Genomic DNA, 23,516 nt, shown 5'->3' with positions numbered 1-23,516 from the left:
TTACTAACAAATTATCCATCCTTAACTGCAAGCTCTTTTGGTTTATTACCACTACCACCTATTCCTTAAGTCTTACCTCACTGCCTAGGTCATCTAGTACAAGGTTCAACAGAAACCATAAACATCCTCACCTAATTTTGAACGGAACGAAAGAAAGACAACATGCCCTTAGCACTTTCCATGCTCTCTGCTCCAGTCACATGGGTCTCCAAGAACATGAGGTATTCATGACCCTTACAGCTGGAGAACCAAACTCAAGGATAAGTGTCAAAAGCTAAGGAAGAAAAAAAAAACAAAAACAAAAAAAAACACAAAAAAACAAAAACAAACAAACAAAAGCTAAGGAAGGTCGTCACAGAGCAACTCACTGCTGCTACTGCTGCAAAGCATTGCTTCTACCACCCCTCTTCTAGTAAACAGTACTGACTTCCCCAGGGTCTCATGCTGGTGCATCTGAACGGTAGACCAGGTTCTAAACCTGCAGACTGGCTGCAAGACTGAATGCACTCTCTCAGCTGTCAGAGACTCACAGGCTACCTAATCCTTACACATAGTGAATTCACACATGAAATACTGGGCAACAACACAAGACAAATACACATGAAAAAATGTTGTTTGCAACACTGGCAGCAAGACTGCATCACAAAAAACTTTCTTCCTTGCCACGGTTTTCAAACTCACATTCCAACATTACTGGATTATGTAAGCACTGCTGGCATCATTTCCACAACATATATCCTGATGTATGCAACTATTAAAAAAAACACTACAGACCATCAGCAGTGTTCAACATCCAAAGAGTTGGTCCCAAATTCAGAAAAGGCATTTCAAAGTGTTGACTGATACTAGCCTAACCCACTTGCCTATTTTTTCCCCACTTTATTCATCAGTCCCCTGAATTAAAACTATCAGTGCAATGCAAATCTCAGTTCTGTGCTCGAGCCCATTCTGGAGAGGCACACAGCACTGCATGACTCCCGGACATGCCACTCTAGCCTACTCTATAACCCCAAGGCCTCAAAAGCTGGCCAGAATGATCCAGAATTAGTCTCTAGATAGCAGTCATTAACTATTCCACAAAGGAAGCCAAAGGGCATTTAATAAGACATTATAAAAGAACAGCCAGAACAGGCTTATTAGGTTACAAGGGTGCCGAGAACAAAATGAATGTCACTGACCTCTATGTTCTTTAAGCAGACTTCACACAAGCATTCCATTATTTGTGGTCACCATCTCCAGTGCCCAAGCAAAGGAGCTGAGCTGTGTTAACCGAGTACACCAGTCTCTGTGGCAGGCATCTGATAACTAAGGTGGGTATCCTTCAATCCACAGGCTGAACTCACTCACAGCAGGGCACAAATAAATGGCTTCTAAGGATTAGAGTCCAGTTAGTCTCCACTAGACCATGCGCTCTCTCTTCTCCTTTACCACTGCCTCCCAGTAAAAAGAGCGCACAGAAAGGAAAATGGCCAGATTACCATAGTAAATACTTTCTAATTTTCAGTATGGGCCCACAGGCATGCTACTCAATAAAGGATTACACATTCTAAAAAATTTCCTGAGTAAATACCAATGAGTACCACCTATCTACAGATAGATGTAAGCTAAGCTAATAAGGGTCCTATAACCAGCTAAGTACTTATAAACGAAAACGAAACAAGGCAGAAATATACACAAAGACAATTATTTAAGACCTTTATTAACAGGTGCTTGCAGTTTGTTAACTTTTTTGAAAAAATCAAGCTGTAAACTTTTATTACAAATTAAAAATGAGGTTCTTAAAAATCTCAACTTGACCAGATATGAAACAATTTAAAAACCTTTAAAGGTGTATTGAGAAAAACCAGGCTTTTTTTTTTTTTTTTAAAAAACACGTTTGTCATTACCAAAAAGAGACGTCTTTAGGTAAAAATAATAAAAACCCCATATGCTGCATAGACAATGCAGATCGTTCTAGTTATCTGGTCAACAGGCAAAAAGCAAGCACTTAAGGTCTTCAGCTCCAATCTTTTGTTCATTTCTTATTGCTGGAATTTCGTATTCATTTCTTCTTGTTGGATGACTAAACTGTAAAAGAAAAAAAGTTTTTAAATTATCCTGCGCAGTTCACTGCAATTTTCTTTTAGTACACCAAACTGCTCCAGATTCAAATTAGCTAAGCAGGGAAGGCATTAACAAATCTCATACTGGTTTATTTTAACACAGCAATTCATAACAGGGGTGGACCCTGCTGTGTAACAAGAATGGTTACTCCTAGGTTCTGGATGACCTTTTGACACTCAGAAAATAGTATAGAGGGGAAAAAAAGTTATCAGTGGCTGAAAATAATAATTCTAGAGCCAAATGCCTCCCAGAATCAAGTAAAAAGGGAATCCCTGGATTTTGGAATTGATGATACAATGCCAAAGTTGTCACTTTTCCCAAAGAGACCAACCATATTGGTCATTATCACCTAGGTTATTAATCCTAGTAGCTATCCCACTTATTTTTGAAAAATGAAAAATAATGCAATGTAATTAACATTACTTGTTAGGGTAAGGTTAGCAAGACTTTCCTCTGCTTACTGGTAAAATCATCCAAAAAGGTTGACAAAAGGCTCTCATATTCAAGATACAATGTAAAGCTAGGCCTCCAAGTGTCAGTGAGCCAAAGTATGGCTCTGATACACCCCATTACCAAAATGGGATATTCAGGTCATGTTATGATTAGTTTGGGTAGAAGACATTGTATGTTTAAGTGGCTTACCTTACCTGATGAACTGGGTTTTTTTCTCTTTCATTAATGGACACCACTCATGACTGCTCAGAGGCCAGAAGGCCATCTACGCTTACTTACCCGGATGATGGTAGAGATGGTAAGCCGGCATTTACTCAGCCCCGCCCTGCTCAGCCTCGGGAGCGGACGAATTCTCAGCTGGTGGATCGGCTGCTTTTGTCTCTTTGCCATCTTGTGGTTTAGGGTTTTCTGGGCGTCTGCGTCGGTAATTGAAGTTGCGGCGGTACCGACGTTGAGGTGGCTGCTGACCTGGGGTCTCATCTCCTTGATTTTCCTTATCTTCTTCATTGCCGTCCTCTCTGGGCTGTCTTTGGCGAGGAGGGCCCCTGGAATGAACATTGTGCAAACTTGCAATGATAAAACCTTCTTTCTTTAACCTAGCCACCAGTATTAACACACCTGGCCTTTCTGTTTATCAAGTGGTCTGCAGGCAATTTAGCAAAATCAAAAGAGCAAATTTGGCTTTTATTTCACAAATTGAGTATGACTTGGGAAAAGGATTTGGAAGTATAAACTGGAAGATGAACATTTAAAACTGGTTTTAATAGTCTCGTAAACTTTTACCCATAGTATAATCTATTACAAAGTTAGCCATGAAAGGACTAAAGGTGGTACAACACTATCAACACCTTGATGTCATTTAAAAACATGGGCTTTAAGGTAACCAGGTTTGGGAACAAGTGCTAACTAACCTTTACAGACGAACACTTGCTAAAAAGGCAGGAAGTCAAACCCAGAGAAAAGATGCTCTCTTCATATAAATGAAAGTATACAGCAACCATTAGTCACTGGGAAAGGCAAATCAAAACCACTTCATACCCACTAGGATAGCCGTAATCCAAAGGCTGAAAAATAACCATGTTGGGGTGGATGTGAAGAAACAAACCCTCAATACATTGCTGGTGGGCATATAAAATGGTGCAGCAGCTTTGCAAAACAGCTTGGCAACAAATGTCAAAGAGTTACTATATGACCCAGCGGTTCTACTCCTGGGTCTATAGCCAAAACAGTGTCCATTATGTGATTACTGTTATTATTCACAACAAAAAAAGAAAACAACCCAAATGCCCATCAACTGGTTAATGAAGAACAAAATGTGATATTCATACAATAGAACATGACTTGGTCATAAAAAGAAATCAAGTACTGATACATGCAACAACATGGATGACCTTAAAAATATGTGAATTGAAAGCTAGACACAGAAATACCCGTAACAGGCAAATCCAGAGACAGGGAAAGCAGATCAGTGGTAGCCAAGGGCTGGGGCAGAGGGCAATGGAGAGTGACTATTAATGAATACAGGACTTTGTGGGTGGTGGACTGGGGAAAGCGTGGTGGTGATGAAAATGTCTGGAATTAGACGGTGGTAATGGCTGCATAACTTTGTGAATATACTAAATACCACTCAGTTGCATGCTTTAAATGAACACCAAGATTAGTATCATCCTTTTATACCTATTATAGGTCATAATAAGCTCTAATTTCCTATTTAGAGCCGTACATTACATTTTTCACCTCTAACCCCTCCAATCTCCCACCTACCTCTCCCAACCCCCCCAACCCCTTCTCCTGAAACTGTTTCCCCACATTTTGTGAACTCATGACCAGTCTTCGGCAAAACTGCCTTGTCTTTCCCCTGTAGCCTTCAAGTGGTGGCTGTCCCACCCCTATCACTGCGGCTTCTAAAGTGAATTCTAAAACCCCAAGCTTTCCAATCTTATGTTATGCCATATTCCATTTACTACACTTTTCCTGTTGTAATTATCATGACAGTCCCAAATAATATGGGCTTTTAGATTCTTTACTTCCCATCCAATTCTTGTTTGCTACCTAGGTTTTCTCAACTTCAAGCATTCCACTCTCTAATCACCCCTTACTTATTTTCCTGGTTTACTCCAGGTGTCACTCATTCTGTCACTTACTCTTCCTTAATCTGTTTCTCCCCTCTTTCTCCAAGTATAAAGTCCACCATTAATCATTATAACTAATCTCAAACTCAGTCATCTTTGCGTAGACAAATGCTGAACAAATCTAACTCTCTGCCTAATCTGAGGCTGCTGCTCAAAATGGCTGGAAAAGTACAACCATGTTGGGTGGACCCACTTTAAGTTTGTGAACACTATTATTTGATTTCCCCTGTCTATTTCTCTTCTAGAGATAATTTCACATCTTTGTCCCAAACTCCCCAAACCTCTCTCACCCCTCTCTCCTTCTGACTTCACTAACACACCGGGGCCCATATACTCTGGCTTCTTAACACGTGCAATGCCCATGGTTCCTAGCAAAAGACCAACCCACTATTTGTGGACCATACCCTATCCTAACTGAAGACAGTTCCAGCAGTTACTTCCCTAACAACTGTCCTCTTTTACTACATTTTCCAGCCTACAAATATGTTTATTTCTCAAACAAAAAAATCCTTTCTTGATGACACATTTCCCTTTATTGCCACCTCATCTGTCTCCTTCTCAGCAAAACTCCTGCTATAATAGGTCTCAGATTTCTTACAATTTGCTCTTGGATCTACATCAATCAGAATTTCACCCCATGGATTATAAGTAGCATGTGTCATTTACTACTTTGAACAAAAAATGCCTGGCTAAACAGTTTGGACAGCCCTGCATTCGTTGAGATAAACTATAAACTTTAAGGCAAATCAATCTATCTACCTTATCTATCTCACCATAGCAATTATCTGGCACTGTAATACTAGTCTATTCATTCAAATGAGACCATTTAGTCTAACTTAAACCAAAAGGCAAACAGTAAAACAGAAGCACTTGACAACAAAAATTCATTTGCTGTTTTTAAGAACACCAATGAAACCAGGTGGAAAATTTAAGCAGCTCTACAATGTAAGAAAAAGTAGACCAAGGATTCTGCCCTTGGAATTTAAATGGATAGACTGCCATGAAAGCCCATTTTAGACCATTTATCACTATTACAGATAAACATTATCACTATTTAAACACATATTGTGATTATTTGCAGTATTTCAACAAGGTATCTATGTCTAGGTTTAAAATAGTATACTACCTGTTAGTTTTAGGGATCACATCTGGAGACCCAATGCTCTAAAACCCTTAAAAGAAATAACTGCTACACCAGTCAATCCTAACACTGTGGGACCGGGAACACTGTCTCAGTGTGCTACATATATGTATAAACGTGTCTGGCTCATGGAGCTCTTCCCTAATTACGCTATACTCTAATAATTAAATACCTTCTGTTAAAAAGATATGCTTACCTTTTACCTTTCTCCCTCCCAATGAACCAGGTCTTACAGTTATAATACAATGCGGTTTAAACTACTATTCTTACCTGTTAAAGGACAGAAAATGTGAAATTCCATACCCTCATTAGAGAAAAACCACAACAAAACCAACTGCATAAAGTAGACCACATCTATAAAGGTGTTTTTAACCAGTGCCAGCAAAGATGCAAAGAGCACATTCTCAAAGATAACTGACTTCAGGTTCACCTCTTAGGCATCTGATGAAAGAAAATGTGAAGTGTTAACAGATAAATGACTGAAAAAGCCTGCAGAAGAAGCATGATACTGCTGAGTCCTAATACATGCTTGAGAAATTTTAAAATACAAACCATACCTGCGGAATCGTGGTCTATAACCCCGATACATATTCTGTCTCACTGGTCTACCTTGTTCTCCTGCACCCTGGTTGTCAGCACCCTGAAAAGGCAATGGAAATCAAGCCAATGTGGACCAGTAAAAACCCAACCAGACAGAAGTCTGAATACCACAGCAGTTAAAAATAAATAAAATCACATTTACCTCCATCACTTCTCCCTGCACAGGAGGGTTGGAATACTGTGGTCGACGCCCATAGGGTCTCCGCATGTAGTAAGGTGGGAACCTTCGCCTGCGGTAGGGCCGGCGCTGTTGGGCCTGGCCTTCAGGAGCACTCTCCGATCCCTCATTCTTTTCCCCACTCTCACTATTCTGGTAATTCTGCTGGTAATTGCGTGGAGGACCCCTGCGACGTGGATAGCGTCTATAATGGTTACGGTCTGCTGCGTATTTACTGCCTTGTACTGGAACTCCACCAGGGCCTGTAACATTTGCTGCCTCCGCACCCTACAAAAGCCATCACATATTGATAGTGACGATGGAATTAAGTACACTTAACAAAACTTACACAAAGCAAATAAAAAAGGGTCACTGTGGCCAGGGGTGCATAGAAATGATTCAATATTAGTTCCTCACTGTTCTGAAGAGATAGCCCTCTAACTGCAGCCAGCACATTAGGATTGATGCACCTGTGTTCAAGTGGTCACCTGACCCATCCATCCACATTAGAGCCACCATCCTAATGGATGAGATCTCCAAAATATTTCCATACTGAAGTCAAACCTTTACACAAAAAGCATCCTCACCTTTTCTCCTTCAACAACATCAAACTCCACAGTCTCTCCATCTCCTACACTGCGAAGGTACTTCCTGGGGTTATTCTTCTTTATGGCAGTCTAGTAATATCACATTCCAAAAATAGATTAACAGGGGAGAATAATGTGCTTTTTCATTTAAAATGTACCAGAGTCAACAATATTTTAGCTTGGATATACACTTAAAATTAGCTTTAAATAAAACCAAACCATCAATAAATTTAGGAAAACAGGGACCAATGCTACCCCCAACCTCGACCAAAATACTCCAATCTTACAAGGCCCCAGCATTTTACCACTATTTTCCAAACTAAAACAAGTAATTTAACACTCAAGACAGACACTATATAGATATATATTTTAAAATGCTTTTTGCAAAAGCATTATATGTAGCTTTGAACAAAATGAGGATATCCATCTATCCCCAAAGACTGCACTTAATAGTAGAAGCTAGCCCCACACAGGGCCAGTTTAGATGACAGGCGAGTTTAGTTTTGCATGCTTCAAAGTTGACCAAACCAACTTTGTCCCTGTGTTACCATATCAAACTCAATTACAAATGTCAACCAAAATCCCTTCCAACCTGACTGTGGTAATACTTCGATGGAAATGCAATTCACATGAATTAACTATGCCACTTTTAATATTCCGACTGCCTGGGACAGTTTGTTATTACCTCCCCAGAATACATTAAATCTCACATTGTTACTTGTTCTCCAGACTTCTACGACAAAGTTAAAGGGGAAGAATAATATCTCACGTTTGTAGTACTTCCATAAAGTTCTTCCACACATTACCCACTCAAGCTCATTATGACAGATGATTGGAGGCGTTATTATTCCTCTTTTAAGGTAATAAACAGGATTTAAAGTTAGGTGACTTGCCCAAGGTCACACAGTTAATAAGTGGCAGAGTATGGACTTTTCTAAATCCAGGTCTCTTGGGACTCCAAATCTCATGTTCATTCTACTACATCACAGCAGTATCCATTACAGGATCACTCATGCATTTCCATTCCAGAGGAGGCAGGACAACCAACAAATCTGAAGCCAATTAAGCTAAGTTGCCCAGAACTGCAGTCTCCTTGATACACCACCAAGACCTGAGCAGCCAAAGTCCTAAGAAACAACTAAATGTTGAAACCACCTCCAAAATAAAGAGGAAAGCATATTGGTGACACCTTGTGGGTTGGTACAAGCGGGTGATATGCATTCAGCCAAATAATTGATCTCATCTGTCATCTAAACTGTCACAAAGTTTTCATACCTTTCATATAACTCAATTATCTGCAGTCATAGGGGATAGCAGAAGTATGGGTAATTAAAATCCCAAACTCTTATTTTGGTCAGCATTTTCAATGCCCTCCCCAATCTTCCCAAACCCTTTACTGTTGCTGACAGGTAGCAAGACTGGCAAGCTTGCTGTCTCGTGCACCTAATTCTGCAAATTCCTTTGAACATGCAAAAGGGAAGTAAGGAACAGGTTAAGTGTTTGTATTCAATTTTATAAAATAAACATTTGTTTTAATATAACACTTTGCCTGAGCAGTCCTGTATTTGTTTAGAATTTAAAAGTTTCCATGCTTATGTTTGACCCTGTGATTACTGGACAGGGTTTTGGATGTATCTAGAAATTGATCTGGCTTCCCCCTTGATTGCCACTGAGTGCTGTACAGGACACTTCAGAGAGCTACAAAACACCAACCTAAGACAGCCCTTCCTATGAAGTATGCTGCCAGCCAAACTCATACCTCCCTGAATAAAGGCGTGAGTGTAGACTGACTTTGTCTTTTGATGTCTACATTACAGTATAGTGGTTAAAAAGTTCTTAGAGTGATTTTCAATACAAGTTGACAATATTTCAACAGTCTTAGTAAAAAAAAAAACAAAACTGCAGAGTACATAAAAGTACACATTTATAAACATTTTTCCTACCCACTGCATTCCTATGAGGATAATTAAGTCCAGTGGGGCCTATGATATACTTAAGGTTGAAATATTAGTGTTCATTTGGCAGTGGCTTACTTTAACAATAAACTCCTTAATGTTTAAGCATTTTCCAAAATAATTTCCTTAAATGGTACTTGTGGGGGAAGTTCAGCATGTAGCACCTATCCTGTTGTAACAGAAAGACCTATGCTACGTTTGCCAGTTTTTCAACATTCATTTCAAATTAATGTATTTTGCAGCTCTGGCCGATTTCTCCCAGGATTACTGTTATTTGTCCTTACCAGAGGTAATTCTAACAGCATCTTGTCAAAGTTTCTGTGTATCTATAGCAACGGTATTAGTTCAAGTTTAGATTAATGGAGGTTTTCAGTTCATCTGCAGTTAGGCTTCAAAATTTAGTGTAACGAGTAGAGCAGATTCAACACTTAAAAAAGCTATAGCTATTAACAAAATACCAATGTGAAACACCTATTTCAATTAAGTGAACTGCCAACATAATGTTTCAATCTATACATTTAAGCTGTACTACCCCTCTTCCTGTGGGAACTAAATTGTTTGGTGACTGGACTTAACCTTTTTGCAAGGAACAGTAATTGACAAGATATCCACCCTTTTCTTCCCACAAGCCTTGAGCCAGAAGTGTAAATATCCACAGGAGCACTCACCTGGTGTACAAATACATCTTCCTTGGTGTCATTCCTACAAGATAGAACCAAGTTGAACAAGTTATAAAATTGAACACTACATTTCATGTTGCCAAAGATTAAAAATACACTTGGTCCTTTGTGCACTCCCCTCCCCTTTTTAGAGACTTTCTCGGCTGCCAACCAGCCATTAGGAAATTAAGAAACAGAACAAAAACACAACTAGTAAGCCACGACGGTTTTGCTAATAACTCTCACTATCTACCTTAGAAGCATTAAAGACTAATAAAGTGTGACCTACTAAGCCATTAAGAGGATAGAAGTGACTAGCAACATATATTCTGTCACTCCTCATCCTACTAAACAGTGTTCCTGCACAACCCACTCCTACCTCTAAGAGCATGGTTACTAACTTAAGTAGGAGAGATCATGAACATATTCTCTTCCATTAATTACTAGCTTCCTTCTCACTTCATCCTCAATCATTTCCTTTTTACCATTTCCAATTCCCAACTTTCCTTGAGGATCATAAAGATGACCACAGAATGTACAATACCAGGAATGAGCCCTAAATGTAAACTATGGACTTTGGATGATAATGATGTGTCTGTGTAGATTTATCAATTGTAACAAATGTATCCCTTTGGTACAGTATAGTGGGGGAAGTCATGGGTGCAGTGTGTAGGCCTGGGGTATATGGGAACTATGTATTTTCTGCTCAACTCCGCCATGAACCTAAACTGCTCTTAAAAATTAACTACTGATTAAAATAGAGAGACAAGATCACAATGAAGTACAAATATGAACACCACCAATACAGACATCATTCACACGGCAAGCATTGTTTGTGCTGGAGAACTAAGGCGGTGAAGATGAATGAAACTTTTTACTAGCACACACAACCCCCTTTTTTACTTCATATGACACCATTTTACACCAATCTTTAGTCTGTTCCTAAAGAAATATGGTTGAAATATTTGCTTCAGGACTTTACAAGTAGCTATTAAAGGAGGCAACATTTGCCCTAAGTCTTAAAGTAGTTTACTGGAAAATGAGAAAGATGTTCTAGGTGGAGAGGTCATGGACATGGGTAAAACCAACAATGAGCAAATTAAGTGCAAGTTGGGTTCAAACTAGCTGGAGAATATGGCTAGGGCTATGGCTGTGTGGAAGGGTGAATATGGGCTAAATCATCATGTAGGTAGAGAAGCCAGTAAACACTTTTATGTAGTGGACATATAAATTATTAGATAAATTAGAACACGATAAATTATTCAGTGTTAAAAAGTGGTTGCTATTACGAAAAGTTTGAAGCCAAGAGGAGACCTGTTAGTTATAAAAAAGTCCAGACTAGGACTGATGGAGGCCTGGACTAAGGGGCTGTGTATGAGGCAGTAGACTTGAGATATCGTTCTTGAATTAATATGGGAAAAACTCTGTGGATGAATGGAGGCTAGAAGTCAGGGGGCACTGGTGAATGATCTGAATTTTTAGCTTAGAGATTGCAGGTCACGGTGATGATACTATGAACAAAAAGAAGCACTGGAGGAGCAACAACATTTCTAGACCTTTACTGATTTACCCTACCCTATTGTCAGTAGGTCAGAGTTGAGAGAGGACTCAATAATAGTTCTAGTGTTTAATGAAAAAAGGAACAAAGGTTACAATGAACTAGCCTGACTGGTTTACTGACTATTGGCTCCTTGCTGATCCATGGAGCAATGTATGCACCAAAGAATCCATATAGCTCGGATTATCATAACATGAGGACATTTAATTAATGGAAACAGGATTACACACACACACACACACACACACACACACACACACACACACACACAGAGTAAGCTACCCAAAGCAGGCGAGTGAAAACTGACCTTATAAGCTAGTTGAGTATTAGGAACACCTAGGTATTAATGGTTGCTCATAATGTCCACCTGTCAAATAGGTCCACATACATCACATAAACAGTTCCATAGCCACCACTAATTAGCTTTCATCTCCAACACGATTGAATTTCAAGCTCTAAGGTTGTTCCAAAGACAGGGGGCACTACTTCCATTAAAGGGAGTGAAGGGTATAAGACTTGCCAGATGACTAGGTAAAGGATATCTGGTATTGGACTTCCATGTAAGTAAATTAATTGAGTTCTGAATATAGTATTTTACAGTTTTAATATGCATTAAAATTTCCTAAAAAATACAGCTTTCAAGAGAGGGATTTTTCATTACTGACGACAATGTCACCCATGTATCTGGGTAGCCAATACAACATTTTTTTCTAATATAGTTGCAAATAGACATTTACAGATGGAAAACATTATACACCCCAATAAAAAGAAGTAAAAGCAGTTATCTACGAATTTTACTTCAGGGCTGTAAAAGGAGTATTAAAAAAATTCACCAAAACTACTTCTCCAGTCAGGACAATCTTAAAGATAGTACAAGACAGGTAGTACATACAAGATAAATCATCTCTTGGAAAACAGCTTAGGGAGAGGTTTTCTGGGTACAGAGCTATGTGGAAACCAATATATGTTCACTAATGATGTCTTGCCAGACAAGGTGATACTCATTTATTTTGTTGTCACTAAACCAGTCTATAAGAGAATATATCATGGTCAAAAGATATATAGATCTTAGGGGACTTCCCTGGTGGTGCAGTGGTTAAGAATCCGCCTGCCAATGCAGGGGACACGGGTTCGAGCCCTGGTCCGGGAAGATCCCACATGCTGCGGAGTAACTAAGCCCGTGCGCCACAACTATTGAGCCTGAGCTCTAGACCCTGCGAGCCACAACTACTGAAGCCCGCAAGCCTAGAGCCCATGCTCCGCAACAAGAGAAGCCACTGCAATGAGAAGCCCATGCACCGCAACAAAAAGTAGCCCCCGTTTGCCACAACTAGAGAAAGCCTGTGCACAGCAATGAAGACCCAATGCAGCCAAAAAAAAAAGTATGTAGATTTTAGGGAAAAACTTGAGAGATCAAAAAACGTAGTTTTAGCCAAGCCATAATACTACAGTATGGATGCAATAAATCAATCTAGTTGCAACTTGTTAAAGGACTACCAAGAAGTTCAGGGCACTACCAATAGGAAACCTGATTTTTACTCCTCATTCTACTATTAACAGCTGTGTAACCTTGGAAAGCTGTCCCCTCCTAACTGGATCTTTTTCTTCACCCACAAAAGGGGAAAAGCTTAGACACCTAACAGCTTATACTGCAGAGGGTTTACGTTCCAGATACTGTGCCAAGCGCTTTAACTCTTTAGATCATACCAATCCCAAGGTAGGTGCTTTTATATTAACCCCCCGTTCTACAAATTAGGAAAATGAAGTATGCGGTCATCTGCTTAGACTGGTAGAATTTGATTCCACAGGCCCTGCGCTTTATCATGTTGAGAACTCAAAAAGGACCAGTTTGGAAATCTTTACATATTTCAGCTGTAGAAGCAGATAACAGCATATGGTTTCTCCAATTTTGGGAGAGGACAACAATGAATAACAAGCATCCCTACATCCTCACCTGTAGTACACAAAGTTATTTGTATAATTAGACCAAGGTTCTGCTGCACGTTGCCCCCTCACTTCCCTCAACACTTAAAAAATATAAAAACCATTCTTTGCTCACCACCCAGATAAAACCAGTTCTGAGAGGGTTTCTTGACTCCTGATCTATAGTAATACTGGAAAAAAGGCATGTCATGGCTACTAGAGATCTTACTGAAGAGGGAAAAGCAGCAATTGAAGATGACCAAAATGGCTCATCAAGAAGCATGTTTTAACCTTTAACTATTTATTAATGCAATGAGGAGAGAATGGAGGCATCACCAGCACTGCCTCTTACCTCCTGAGAACCAAGAGGCATACTTCTGCCTTTACCATACTTTACTGAGGGTGGAAGGTTAGACACAAGCAAAAGTATGAGCTCCAACCCCATGGAGCCAAGTCACTGAAAACAAAAGCTGCCATTCTTCTGTCTAGCACTTAGCATACTGCAGGAACATGGTAGGTGCTCAGTTTTGAAGTATCTATTGAGTGTCTACTATTCATTAACATTAGCCAGCTCTAATCTACCACAAGCCACTGGGCTGATGATGAAAGGACAGCAAGCCCAAAGGCCTCATTCAATTCTTTAATACTGTTGGGTGTTTACTTGTACTAGTTAGCTATCTGGGCGTTGTGCTAAGCACAAGAAATAAAAATAAGATGTGGCCTATCCTCAAGGATTTCTATCTAGAAGGCCACCACTATTCAATCTAAGGCAGCAGCTGAATTACCAAATATGGTTTTCTACATATTATAGTATGTTAAGTCATACTAATCAGAGAGGAAGGAGGAGAGAGGGGCAAGGTGGCATATAGAACACAATGGTTAAGAGCTCCTTACCAGAACCACTGGAGCGAAGGTTGGAATCCTGGCTATCCCCATTACTAACTACATAATCTTGGGCAAAGTGCCTTATTTGTAAAGCCAAATATCTAAGTTTGTTTTCTAGTAGCCATAATAAAAAGTAAAGACAAGTAAAACTAATTTGATCATTTCAACATACATGGTCAACATAAAATATTGAAGTATCTTACATTCAGTTTCTCAGATGCTTAATAGCCACATGTACCTACTACTGTATTGGACAGCATAGACTTAAAGTGTTCCAACAGTGTCATTCCATGTATCACACACCAGCCCTCCCATTCTCCTGCAGTCAAGTGTACTCTTTTTGCTGTATTCTTCTACTCCACCTCTTGGTATTAATAGATCATTATTTACTACTGAAAATTTTTTAATGAAAACATACTTTTCTCACCTATCTAGAAATATAATATTGTTCTTATTCAGCAAATAACACAGTAGTGACTTCAAGGAAAAAGAAATCACACAGATAGCAAGACACTGAAGAAAAAAAGGGGAGACCATTTTAAGTTAAGAGAATGCCAAAGAAAAAGAAATCCTGCAGGGATCTAAAGAAAATGGAACTCTCTTCAAAGTTCCTAATATAGCACAATGAAGGTATGTCTTTTTATGCCTCCACCCCCTTCCACCCCACCCCATCCCTCCCTTAGCACACCACCAAATCTTCAAGCCTTCCCTAGTGCCACAACATTTACTCATTTAGGTTACAGACTACCTATGATTTCTTGGTTCTTACTGTGCGATCAAGTTATTATCAGTTTGACTTTAACAGCCCAAGAGACTTGGCAATCATCTTTCCACAGGTCTATAAAGTTAAAATTAACAGGGTTTGTAGGGTCACAGACTGTTGTATATTTTTCTCTTTTTTAACAACACTTAAAAAGGCAAAACCCGTTCTTGGTTCACAGACCATATAAAAACAGAATGGATTTAAAGATAAAGATCTAGGGCTTCCCTGGTGGCGTGGTGGCTGAGAATCTGCCAATGCAGGGGACACGGGTTCGAGCCCTGGTCTGGGAAGATCCCACATGCCGCGGAGCGGCTGGGCCCGTGGGCCACAACTACTGAGCCTGCGCGACTGAAGGCTGTGCTCCGCAACAAGAGAGGCCGCGATCGTGAGAGGCCCGCGGGCGCGCACCGCGATGAAGAGTGGCCCCCGCTTGCCGCAACTAGAGAAAGCCCTCGCACAGAAACGAAGACCCAACACAGCCAAAAATAAATAAAATTTTTAAAAAAATGAAACTTAAAAAAAAAAGATAAAGATCTAATACTCTCTTTTAATTCCTTAATTGCCTCCCAATATTAGGTATTAAGCAAGTCCTTTACTTCGTAAAGACAATCTGCACGCTGGACTAGAACTATATTACAGCAATCCCTAACTATACGAAAATAGGCAGTGAAAAGCAGAAAGCTTTTCAAATCTGGGGAACTAGTAGCATACAGCTCTAGTGACAAGCTAGAGATCATTTAAGAAGAACCTTTCAATGGCCAAGAATAACCCCTGCCCCCATTATCTGTAACCATGTAGAAACAACCAAACTGAAGACGACTAGGGTCTATTTTCATAGACAGCAATAACAGCAGTTAGCACACACAAACTCCAGTGTCAGAAAACAGAGTTCAAATCCTAGCTCTGCCACTTAGCAGCTACACTTCCGGGGCAAGTTTACTCAACCTCTCTGTGTTTCAGGATAGTACCTATTACCTGAAAGGTTGGATTAAATCCATTAGCTGACTTTAACCATTTACTACAGTTCCTAGCATAAATACTTGATAAACATTAGCTACTCTTATCACCACCATAATGAAGGATCAGTTATACACACATGGAATCCCCAATAGGTAGGCCCCCCGCAAAGGGAGACTAAACCTGACAGCCATGACTAAGTATTTTTTCTAAGGAGGGACAGCTAAACCTTTCCCTGGCTTGGTTTATTAAACATCATCCTAGACCATGGGTAAAAAGTAATACACATAAATGCATATAGGAAGGGAAGTCAACAACAGGAAAGAACTAAGCCTGACAGACTGTGGTAAAAAGAGAATGTATGCCCCATTTACAGGTGGTAATACTCATGAGCAGCTAATTTTCATTTACATGGAACTAAAGACCCCAAAGCTAAAATACAGCTCTTAAAAAAAAAGAAGATACTCTGGATCAGGTAGGCCACCAGTTTGTGATCTCTTCTCTGTTTGATTCTTTTTGCTCCATATACCTTGCCCAACCCTTACAACTCAGCATTTTAAGTACTCTGGATAACAGAAAAGTATTCCTCTTCTGGTCACTATAAAAAGATGCATGTCCGATTGTAAAATAAATTGTTACTGATTCATGCCAATCTTTCGTAAGTTTGGTGAGCATGGATTAATCCTCAACACCTGGAAGCAAAAGAAAAAATCAAGTTTCTAGATTTAAAAGCAGAGAATCAAACCCTGAAACCACTGACCCCGTGGCATCCTTCTAATGCCATCTTCAATAGTCTTGAGTGAAGTTTCTCATTATAAAATGAAAAGTAATTTTGGGGGGTTAATAAACGCCTCCAGTCACATAATCCAATTATCTTTTGCAGACACAGCACACAAAGGAATAACAATGAATTCCTAGACTACACAGCCTAACAAAATAAAACCAAGAACTTTGCTGTGTTAAAATCTTTCTACTCTTATTTAGCACCTTTCATACAATGAAACCCTTTAAAAAATAATTCTAACAAGGCTATAACAATTATTGCAGGCAATAACATAGACGGAAATACATGTTTACAATAAAAATACATTTCTTTAAAGGAAAATTTTACATTAAAAATGTATTTCAATTATACTTGAAGAACCTAGAATATATAATTCATAGAATTCCAAGGTTAAAATTAGACCTACACCAATCATCCCAAACACTGCATCCTCTCCTTTATACAGAAACAGTACCCGTGTGTGACACACACACTTTCTCTCTCAGGAGAGCCAGGTGCCTCCAGCCCCGAACCACCTGCTAGCTTCCAGGACTATAGTTCTTTAAGACATACATTTTCCCTTAAGTAAGGTAAACCTCTCCTGAACTTACCTGCTGTTAGGTTTTACAGTGTCTTGTTCAAGTCTCTGAATCATTGAAACGACAAGTTTTAGAAATGTAAAGCACATCTGAACCAGTTAGTGTGACAAAATACTTGAGGTTAAGACAGTCCAAACAAAGGATCATCAAAAGCCAACTTACGTTTAACTTGCCCTGTATGATGGCCAAATGAGTTGATTGCAAGTCAGAACAGAGAGATTCAAGGAATGGCATCTCACAGAATAAAAATTTAGAGTATATGAAGAACTACTTTTATCTTGGATTATCAACTGTTCACTTGAAAAATATCATAACCTAAGCCCACTTAACAAATGCAGCAAAACAAAAAACATATGCTACAATTTCTAAAGCACAAACCCTGCAAATTACAGTCCCTCTTCATGTGCACACCAGTGATATACCCTATCACATTGGGTCAAAGGTCAAAAGCAGTGTTTCTCAAGGTAAGGTCCACAAGCCATAATCACCTGGAATTCTCCTTAAAAATGTACCCCAGACCCAATGAATCCAAGCTGGGAAGGAAGAATTCAGGAATGTGCATTTTTACCCTTCCAAAGTAAGCACACTTAAATTTGAAAACCACTGGTTTAAAGGTGAGGCCAATAAGGAGGATCAGAGTTAAGACTGAAATACTAATGGAAATGCTAACAAATTCAGAGATCACCTAAAAAGTGATCGAATACTGGCATCAAAGCATTCCCTTCCTTCCTTCCTCACTAGTAGCCCATTATCAAAAAACTGATGAAAACAATGTGGCCTTGGCCTGTCCCAAAGGCAATCTGGAAAATTCCTAAAGATTTTGGAAGAGACAAAATGTTTCCCCACAACTGCAAACGTGGAAAACAAACCATCAAACGCTTACAATCTCTTTTGCTCTGAATGCTTCCACAATACCTTATGGTTGAGTAACTAACGGTTTTTCACCAGCCAGTTGCGTGTCTAAGCTTAATCGTGACCATTTGGCTTCCTTCAATAGTGCCCATTTCAGAAACATTTGGTGTTACTTCTTATTCTTAAGTTCTTTCAAACGTCTAGTGTAAGTAAGGATGGAAGACAGAAAATGCTGCGATGACTGTATCACACGTGTAAGGCCAATACTGCTGTTAGCGTGCACAGTGCTCTGCACCCTGGTAACTGCACTACTAGCCTTGGCAGCCATCTTGGATATGATGCCTGGCTGACAAGGAGACCATGAAGAGCACTGTGAGTAAACTGCCGTTGTTACCATCACTATAGCTACAAACAACTCTAAGGATTAATCCTAAAGATGCAGTTTGTAGCTCTGCCTTCAAATACGAAGAATAATGTTACCGTGGACTAAGACCGCTCTAATAAGCTACAACCAAAGCTTTAGTAAGTACGATTTGGGGGCACGGAAGTAGGAGAAATAAAAATTGAGGAAAGGAAACGGGCCATTCATTTTCTTCCAGATGTTACAGTATGAGCAAATAAAAACAACTGTTGTCAAAACAGCCCTAACGTGAAATTTATCAGAGGCATTGTAAAACAGTATACGGTGGAACACTAAACAAAGGAATTATATCCTTAGTCAAAACGACATACTTGCATTATCAAATCACATTGTCTCTAAAGGGTAACAAGTTGTAAATAACCTACATAATTAGTGGCTCACATTTTCAAATACCAGTTTCAGCAACGTATAAAAGCTTGACAAGGATAAAAATGTGGTGGGCCTGAGCCTAACGGAATTATACCAGATCTTAGCTTTCTCAGTTTGCCGTAACTGGTAAGAGATGGCTCACTCCGCTTGCCTTTTAAATCGCTTTGTACCTTTCAAGTTAGCTTTAGATTAACATTTAGCTGCAAAACAAAGACAATCTCTAGATCCATTAATCCTTTCAAGTCACCAAGGAAAACAAAATCCCACTAACAATACACCAGAGGTGGCAACCTACACAAGCTCCAACAATCCCAAGTCCGCAAAGCCTACAGATGGGGCAGAGCATGCAAGAGACAGGACGAGGCTTCAGCGGCGGTCATCTCACCTGTTGATGAAACCATATCCGTTTCTTACATTGAACCATTTTACTGTTCCCAAAACCTTCGTTGCTGGAGGAAAACAAAAAACAAAAAAACCCCACAATTACCAAACATCCTTTTTTTTTTTTAAACCGCCACGCATCAGCATCCGGTGGCTCCCGCGTTCCCCGGCGGCGGCCCGCGGCCACCTGACAGCCTTTCTCTCCAGGGCCGCCGGCCAGCCGCGCGGTCCACGTGGGTGAGCCCACCGCTGCGGAAGCCCGGGGCGCGGGCCCGAGCTGGGTGTGCGGGGGGACCGCGGGCTGCGGGCGCTGTGGCGAGCACGTGAGAAAAGGGAAGCCGCCCAGCCCACTCCGGCCTGCGTAGGCGGCGCGCCGCGCCCTCAGAGTACACGCGGAAGGGAGCGGGTGGGGGACGGAACAACGGCGTGCGGGCCCGAGCGCACGCGGCCGGCGGGCGGGCAGGCGCCGAGGGGAGGGACCCCGCCGCACACGCGGTCGGCGGCGCGCGGCCGCCCAGGGGGAGGGGCGCGCGGCCGCGCGGGGTCTGCAGGGGGCGCGGGAGGCGGCGCAGGCGCGCCTCGGGCACGCGGACCGGGCGGGCCGGCGTCCACGAGTGGGGGGGGGGGAGCTTGGGGGAGGGGTGGCCGCGCGCCGCCGAGTCGGTCCCCGCCGGCAGCGCGCCCGCCGGCTCGTCCCGCTTCGGGTAACGGTTCCACCGCCAAGCTTCCCTCCCGCCCCACCCCCGTCCCCGTCCGGTCCTCACCGATGACCTTCTTGTCCCCGCCGGCAGGCGCCGCCGATGTGAGGCCACCCGGGCCGCCGCTCCCTGCGCCGCTGCCCGTCGTGCCGGGCTTGGTGTCGGCAGCGCTGAGGGCGGGGGCGGCGGGGGGGGCGGCGGGCGGCTGCTGGGTCTCGGCCTCGCTGCTCATGGTTGCGGTGATGGTGACTGGGGCCGGCTGCAGCAGCTGCGGCTCCTCCCGGGATGTGATGGTAACTAGGCCGGCGGCGGCGGTGGGGCTGCTCAGGGCTCTCTGGGGTCCGCTCTCCGCTCCCGCTACCGATCGAACTAGCGAGAATGGCGGGACGGGCGGGATAAGCCCGGCGATCGACCCGCCCCAAGGATCGTTCACTGGCCAGCAATGCTGTCAATCTCACCACCTGACCTCAACTCTTGGCTTCTATTGGCTAATACTCTATCACTCCTCCACTGTCATTGGCCCTTAGGCAGCTAATTCGGCCGACCTGCAACCGTTCCTGCCTCCGCCGCCGCCATAGAGACCGGAACTAGAATTAGAGTCAGCACGAGAACCATAGAGTACTAGAGAGGACGGGCAGAGGGAACGTGACTTTCACGAGGCGGCAACCTGGGCGGGCCCGAAGTCCGGGGCTGTGTCCTGGCCGAAGGAAAGGCACGGCCAGACGCCTGAGCCGGGATTACCCGACGTGACCCGGGGCCCAATTACACCTTAGTTCCTTATGGAGAGAAGGCCTCCCGCCTGCCCTGCTCCAAATATGGTCCTTGTGACCTCAGACCATGACTGCAGATGGAGCTGTCTTTTCTACAATGGCCGTGTACTCGCGGCAGAGCTGAGAGTTTCTGGAACGGACTTAAACGTATGCATTCAAAGAGCGTCGGTTTACGGCGGATCAGTCACCTTGGGGGGACCACGCAAGCTATCAGGCAGCCCTTGCCCAGCATATGGAGGGCGGGGATGTACTCCGTGGGGACCTGCCTTCCGATCTATCATACCAGGCACAGGAGGACTGTCTTTAAGTATTCACGTCTTTTCGTATTGGCCACAAATCAGATTTAATTTCACCTTACGTTTATTGAGCACGCTAGACATTTTTCGTGCATTTTATTCCTACAACAGCCATGTGAAATAGGGATTACTATGCACGTTTCACAAACGATTTGTAATTGAGGCTGCCGCATGATGTAGATGAAATCGTCCACCTTAGTTCGTTCTTTATTAAGCGTCTACTATCTGCTGGGTATGGACAAGTGCGCCAGTTGCTGCCTTCTTAAATTCAGTCTAGGTATAAAGGCAGAAATTTAAACATGCAACACACCCAACACTCCAGCGCTGCAAATGCACAAAGCATTTTGGGAGTGGCGGTGGGAAGAAGGTTTAGTGCAGACTCCAAGCACATGGAGGTTTATGCAAAGGCGTAGGAGGCAAGAAGAGATGGGGTCTGGGGCAAATACAAGTAAAGTAGTCTAATTAAGACCAGAATGAAGACATTTGGGTTATAGAGGTAGGCAGGGTTAAATTAGGAACATTTTATCTGAAACTTAACCTAAGGGCAATAGTGAGAAGGGTAATTTTAGAATTGAAAGTAGGGAATGGCAATTTTTTTTTTCTTTAATGGCTAGGGAATAGTGAATGGGCTGCAGAGGGGCAAAAATGAAAGTAGGGAAACCAGCTAGGAGGCTAGTGCAGTAGTCCTTACCCCATTGGTATCATCTAGGCCTGTCAATTCCACCCGTTAAAGGCCTCCCTGAATCAGTCCTAAAAAATCTCTAAATGCCAATCCAGAGATTCTTCCTTCCTACTGCTGCTACTTTAGTGGAGGCCATCATCATCCATTGCTCAGAGCAGGAGTAAGCACTTTTTTCAATAGGGGCCAGATAGTGTTTTAAGCTGTGCAAGCCAGATTCTCAACTACTCAAATTTAGAGCCTGAAAGTAACCACAGACAATCAGTAAACAAGTACATCTGTGTTCCAAAAAATGTAATTTATGGACACTGAAATTTGAATTTCATGCAATTTTTATGTCACAAAATATTCTTTAGATTTTTCAACTATTTAAACTTTTTTTCCCCCAACTATTTAAACATTTAAAAATCATTCTTATTCTTAGCTCACGAAACACTGAAAAATAGGGAGTGACACCTGGCCTGCCAACCCCTGGCTTAGAGCACTGCTGCGGCCTCCTAGCCAGTGTCTCTACCTTTCTTACTCTAATATTCCCCATCACAATATCCAGTGTTCTTTTGAAAACATCCATCTGATCACGACACTGTCTTACTTAAAATCTTTTAGTGACTACACCACCCACAGGATTGTCCAGATTCCTTAATGTGGTTGGCAGGACCCTGCATGACCTCTAAACTTACTTCCCACTCTTCTGTCACATTCCCTGTCCAACCTTCCAGGTGACCTTTTAGCCACTGCTTCCTTTGAGCTATCACATACTATTCCCTCTACTTATAACATTCTTCCTTTCTCCCTTCTCCTTTGCCTGCTTAACTCTTCATCCTCTAGGTCTTGCCTCAGATGTTACTAGGTTAGGAGACCCTCTCCTAACACACTGTACTGCACTCATATCTTCCCTGCCACACTATGAGTTCCTGAGGCATCTAGCATAGTCCCTGACACACGGTATCTTAATGTGTCAAGTGAATGATGTGATGTAGAAAATGGATTGGAGAAGAAGGTACTGGCAGCAGAGAGGTCATCTGGGCAGCAGCACCAGTAATCCAGGTGAAAAAGGTCTGCGGCAGCAACAGTGTGTAGGGAAAGAAGTAGGTGGATCCCAGAGCTGCTATTCATCTGTTCCAGCTCCAGGTGACTTTTGACTGTTAAAAAGAAAATATTTCCTCAAAGGCAACTCTGCCAAAACTTAGGACATTTAAAAGTGTGCCCCATAGGCTTGAGAGCTTTTCCCCAAAGTGGAGTTATAAAGACACTTAGAATAATGGCAGCAGCACCTCTGAGAATAAGTAACGTTCCTTATGTAACTGCTTTGAAGGGATGGCTTCTCAAGCAGAAATATAAATTCTGTAATATTTGTCTTTAAAATGTTACTTGAAAGTATCATTACTTACTCATCCAATTACTTCACTAAACTCTCTCTTCATGCTCAGTGAACATAAAGATGAGCGATTTAAGAAACTAGTTTCCTTGTAGCCCCCTCTCTACCACTGCAGAGATGGTACTGAAGCACTGGAGGAGAAACAGTTCATGTCAAAATTCATCTCCTGTTCCAAGGTGGGAGCTCCCCAAGCCACAGTTCTCCTAGTCCCCCTGCCACCCTGAGAGCCCAGCGTGGTGACCACAGCTCCAGTGTCTACCTTTAAGTGATCTGAAAGACAAGTGGTTTCATTCCAAGAATCTCCTCTGCAAAACTTTCACCTTGTCCCCATCTCTAACAGACTCTGGGCCCCAAAACGTAGTTGCCTTTTCCTAGAAAGCCCTCCCCACCCTTATCTCCTGGCTAATTCCAACCAATCTGTCAATACTTACCTCAAA

The 23,516-nt window shown here is 41.9% G+C and overlaps 1 protein-coding gene across 1 annotated transcript; it reads right to left on the bottom strand.

Moving 5' to 3' along the window:
* Positions 1-1,678: 1,678 nt before the first annotated feature.
* YBX1 (Y-box binding protein 1) lies at positions 1,679-20,337 on the bottom strand. Its single transcript, XM_068539671.1, has 8 exons — positions 20,023-20,337; positions 19,263-19,326; positions 9,797-9,830; positions 7,174-7,263; positions 6,572-6,874; positions 6,387-6,469; positions 2,836-3,101; positions 1,679-2,067 (listed from the first exon to the last, which is right to left on the bottom strand). The coding sequence occupies exons 1-7, from the start codon at positions 20,186-20,188 to the stop codon at positions 2,867-2,869; spliced, it is 975 nt and encodes a 324-aa protein (XP_068395772.1). The 5' UTR covers positions 20,189-20,337; the 3' UTR covers positions 1,679-2,067; positions 2,836-2,866.
* Positions 20,338-23,516: the final 3,179 nt, after the last annotated feature.

This window comes from Eschrichtius robustus, chromosome 3 (genome assembly GCF_028021215.1).
Source record: "Eschrichtius robustus isolate mEscRob2 chromosome 3, mEscRob2.pri, whole genome shotgun sequence".
NCBI lineage: Eukaryota > Metazoa > Chordata > Mammalia > Artiodactyla > Eschrichtiidae > Eschrichtius > Eschrichtius robustus.
The sequence above is the reverse complement of the archived record's forward strand: the minus strand, read 5'-3'. Positions and strand labels throughout refer to the sequence as shown.

Bases quoted from the DNA above. Each gene is read 5' to 3' on its own strand.
- YBX1 (XM_068539671.1), bottom strand. From the start codon at position 20,188: ATGAGCAGCGAGGCCGAGACCCAGCAGCCGCCCGCCGCCCCCCCCGCC. The intron at 19,327-20,022 runs GTGAGGACCGGA...GTTTTCCTCCAG, and splicing joins CGGGGACAAGAAGGTCATCG to CAACGAAGGTTTTGGGAACA. The intron at 7,264-9,796 runs GTGAGTGCTCCT...TGATATTACTAG, and splicing joins AAGATGTATTTGTACACCAG to ACTGCCATAAAGAAGAATAA.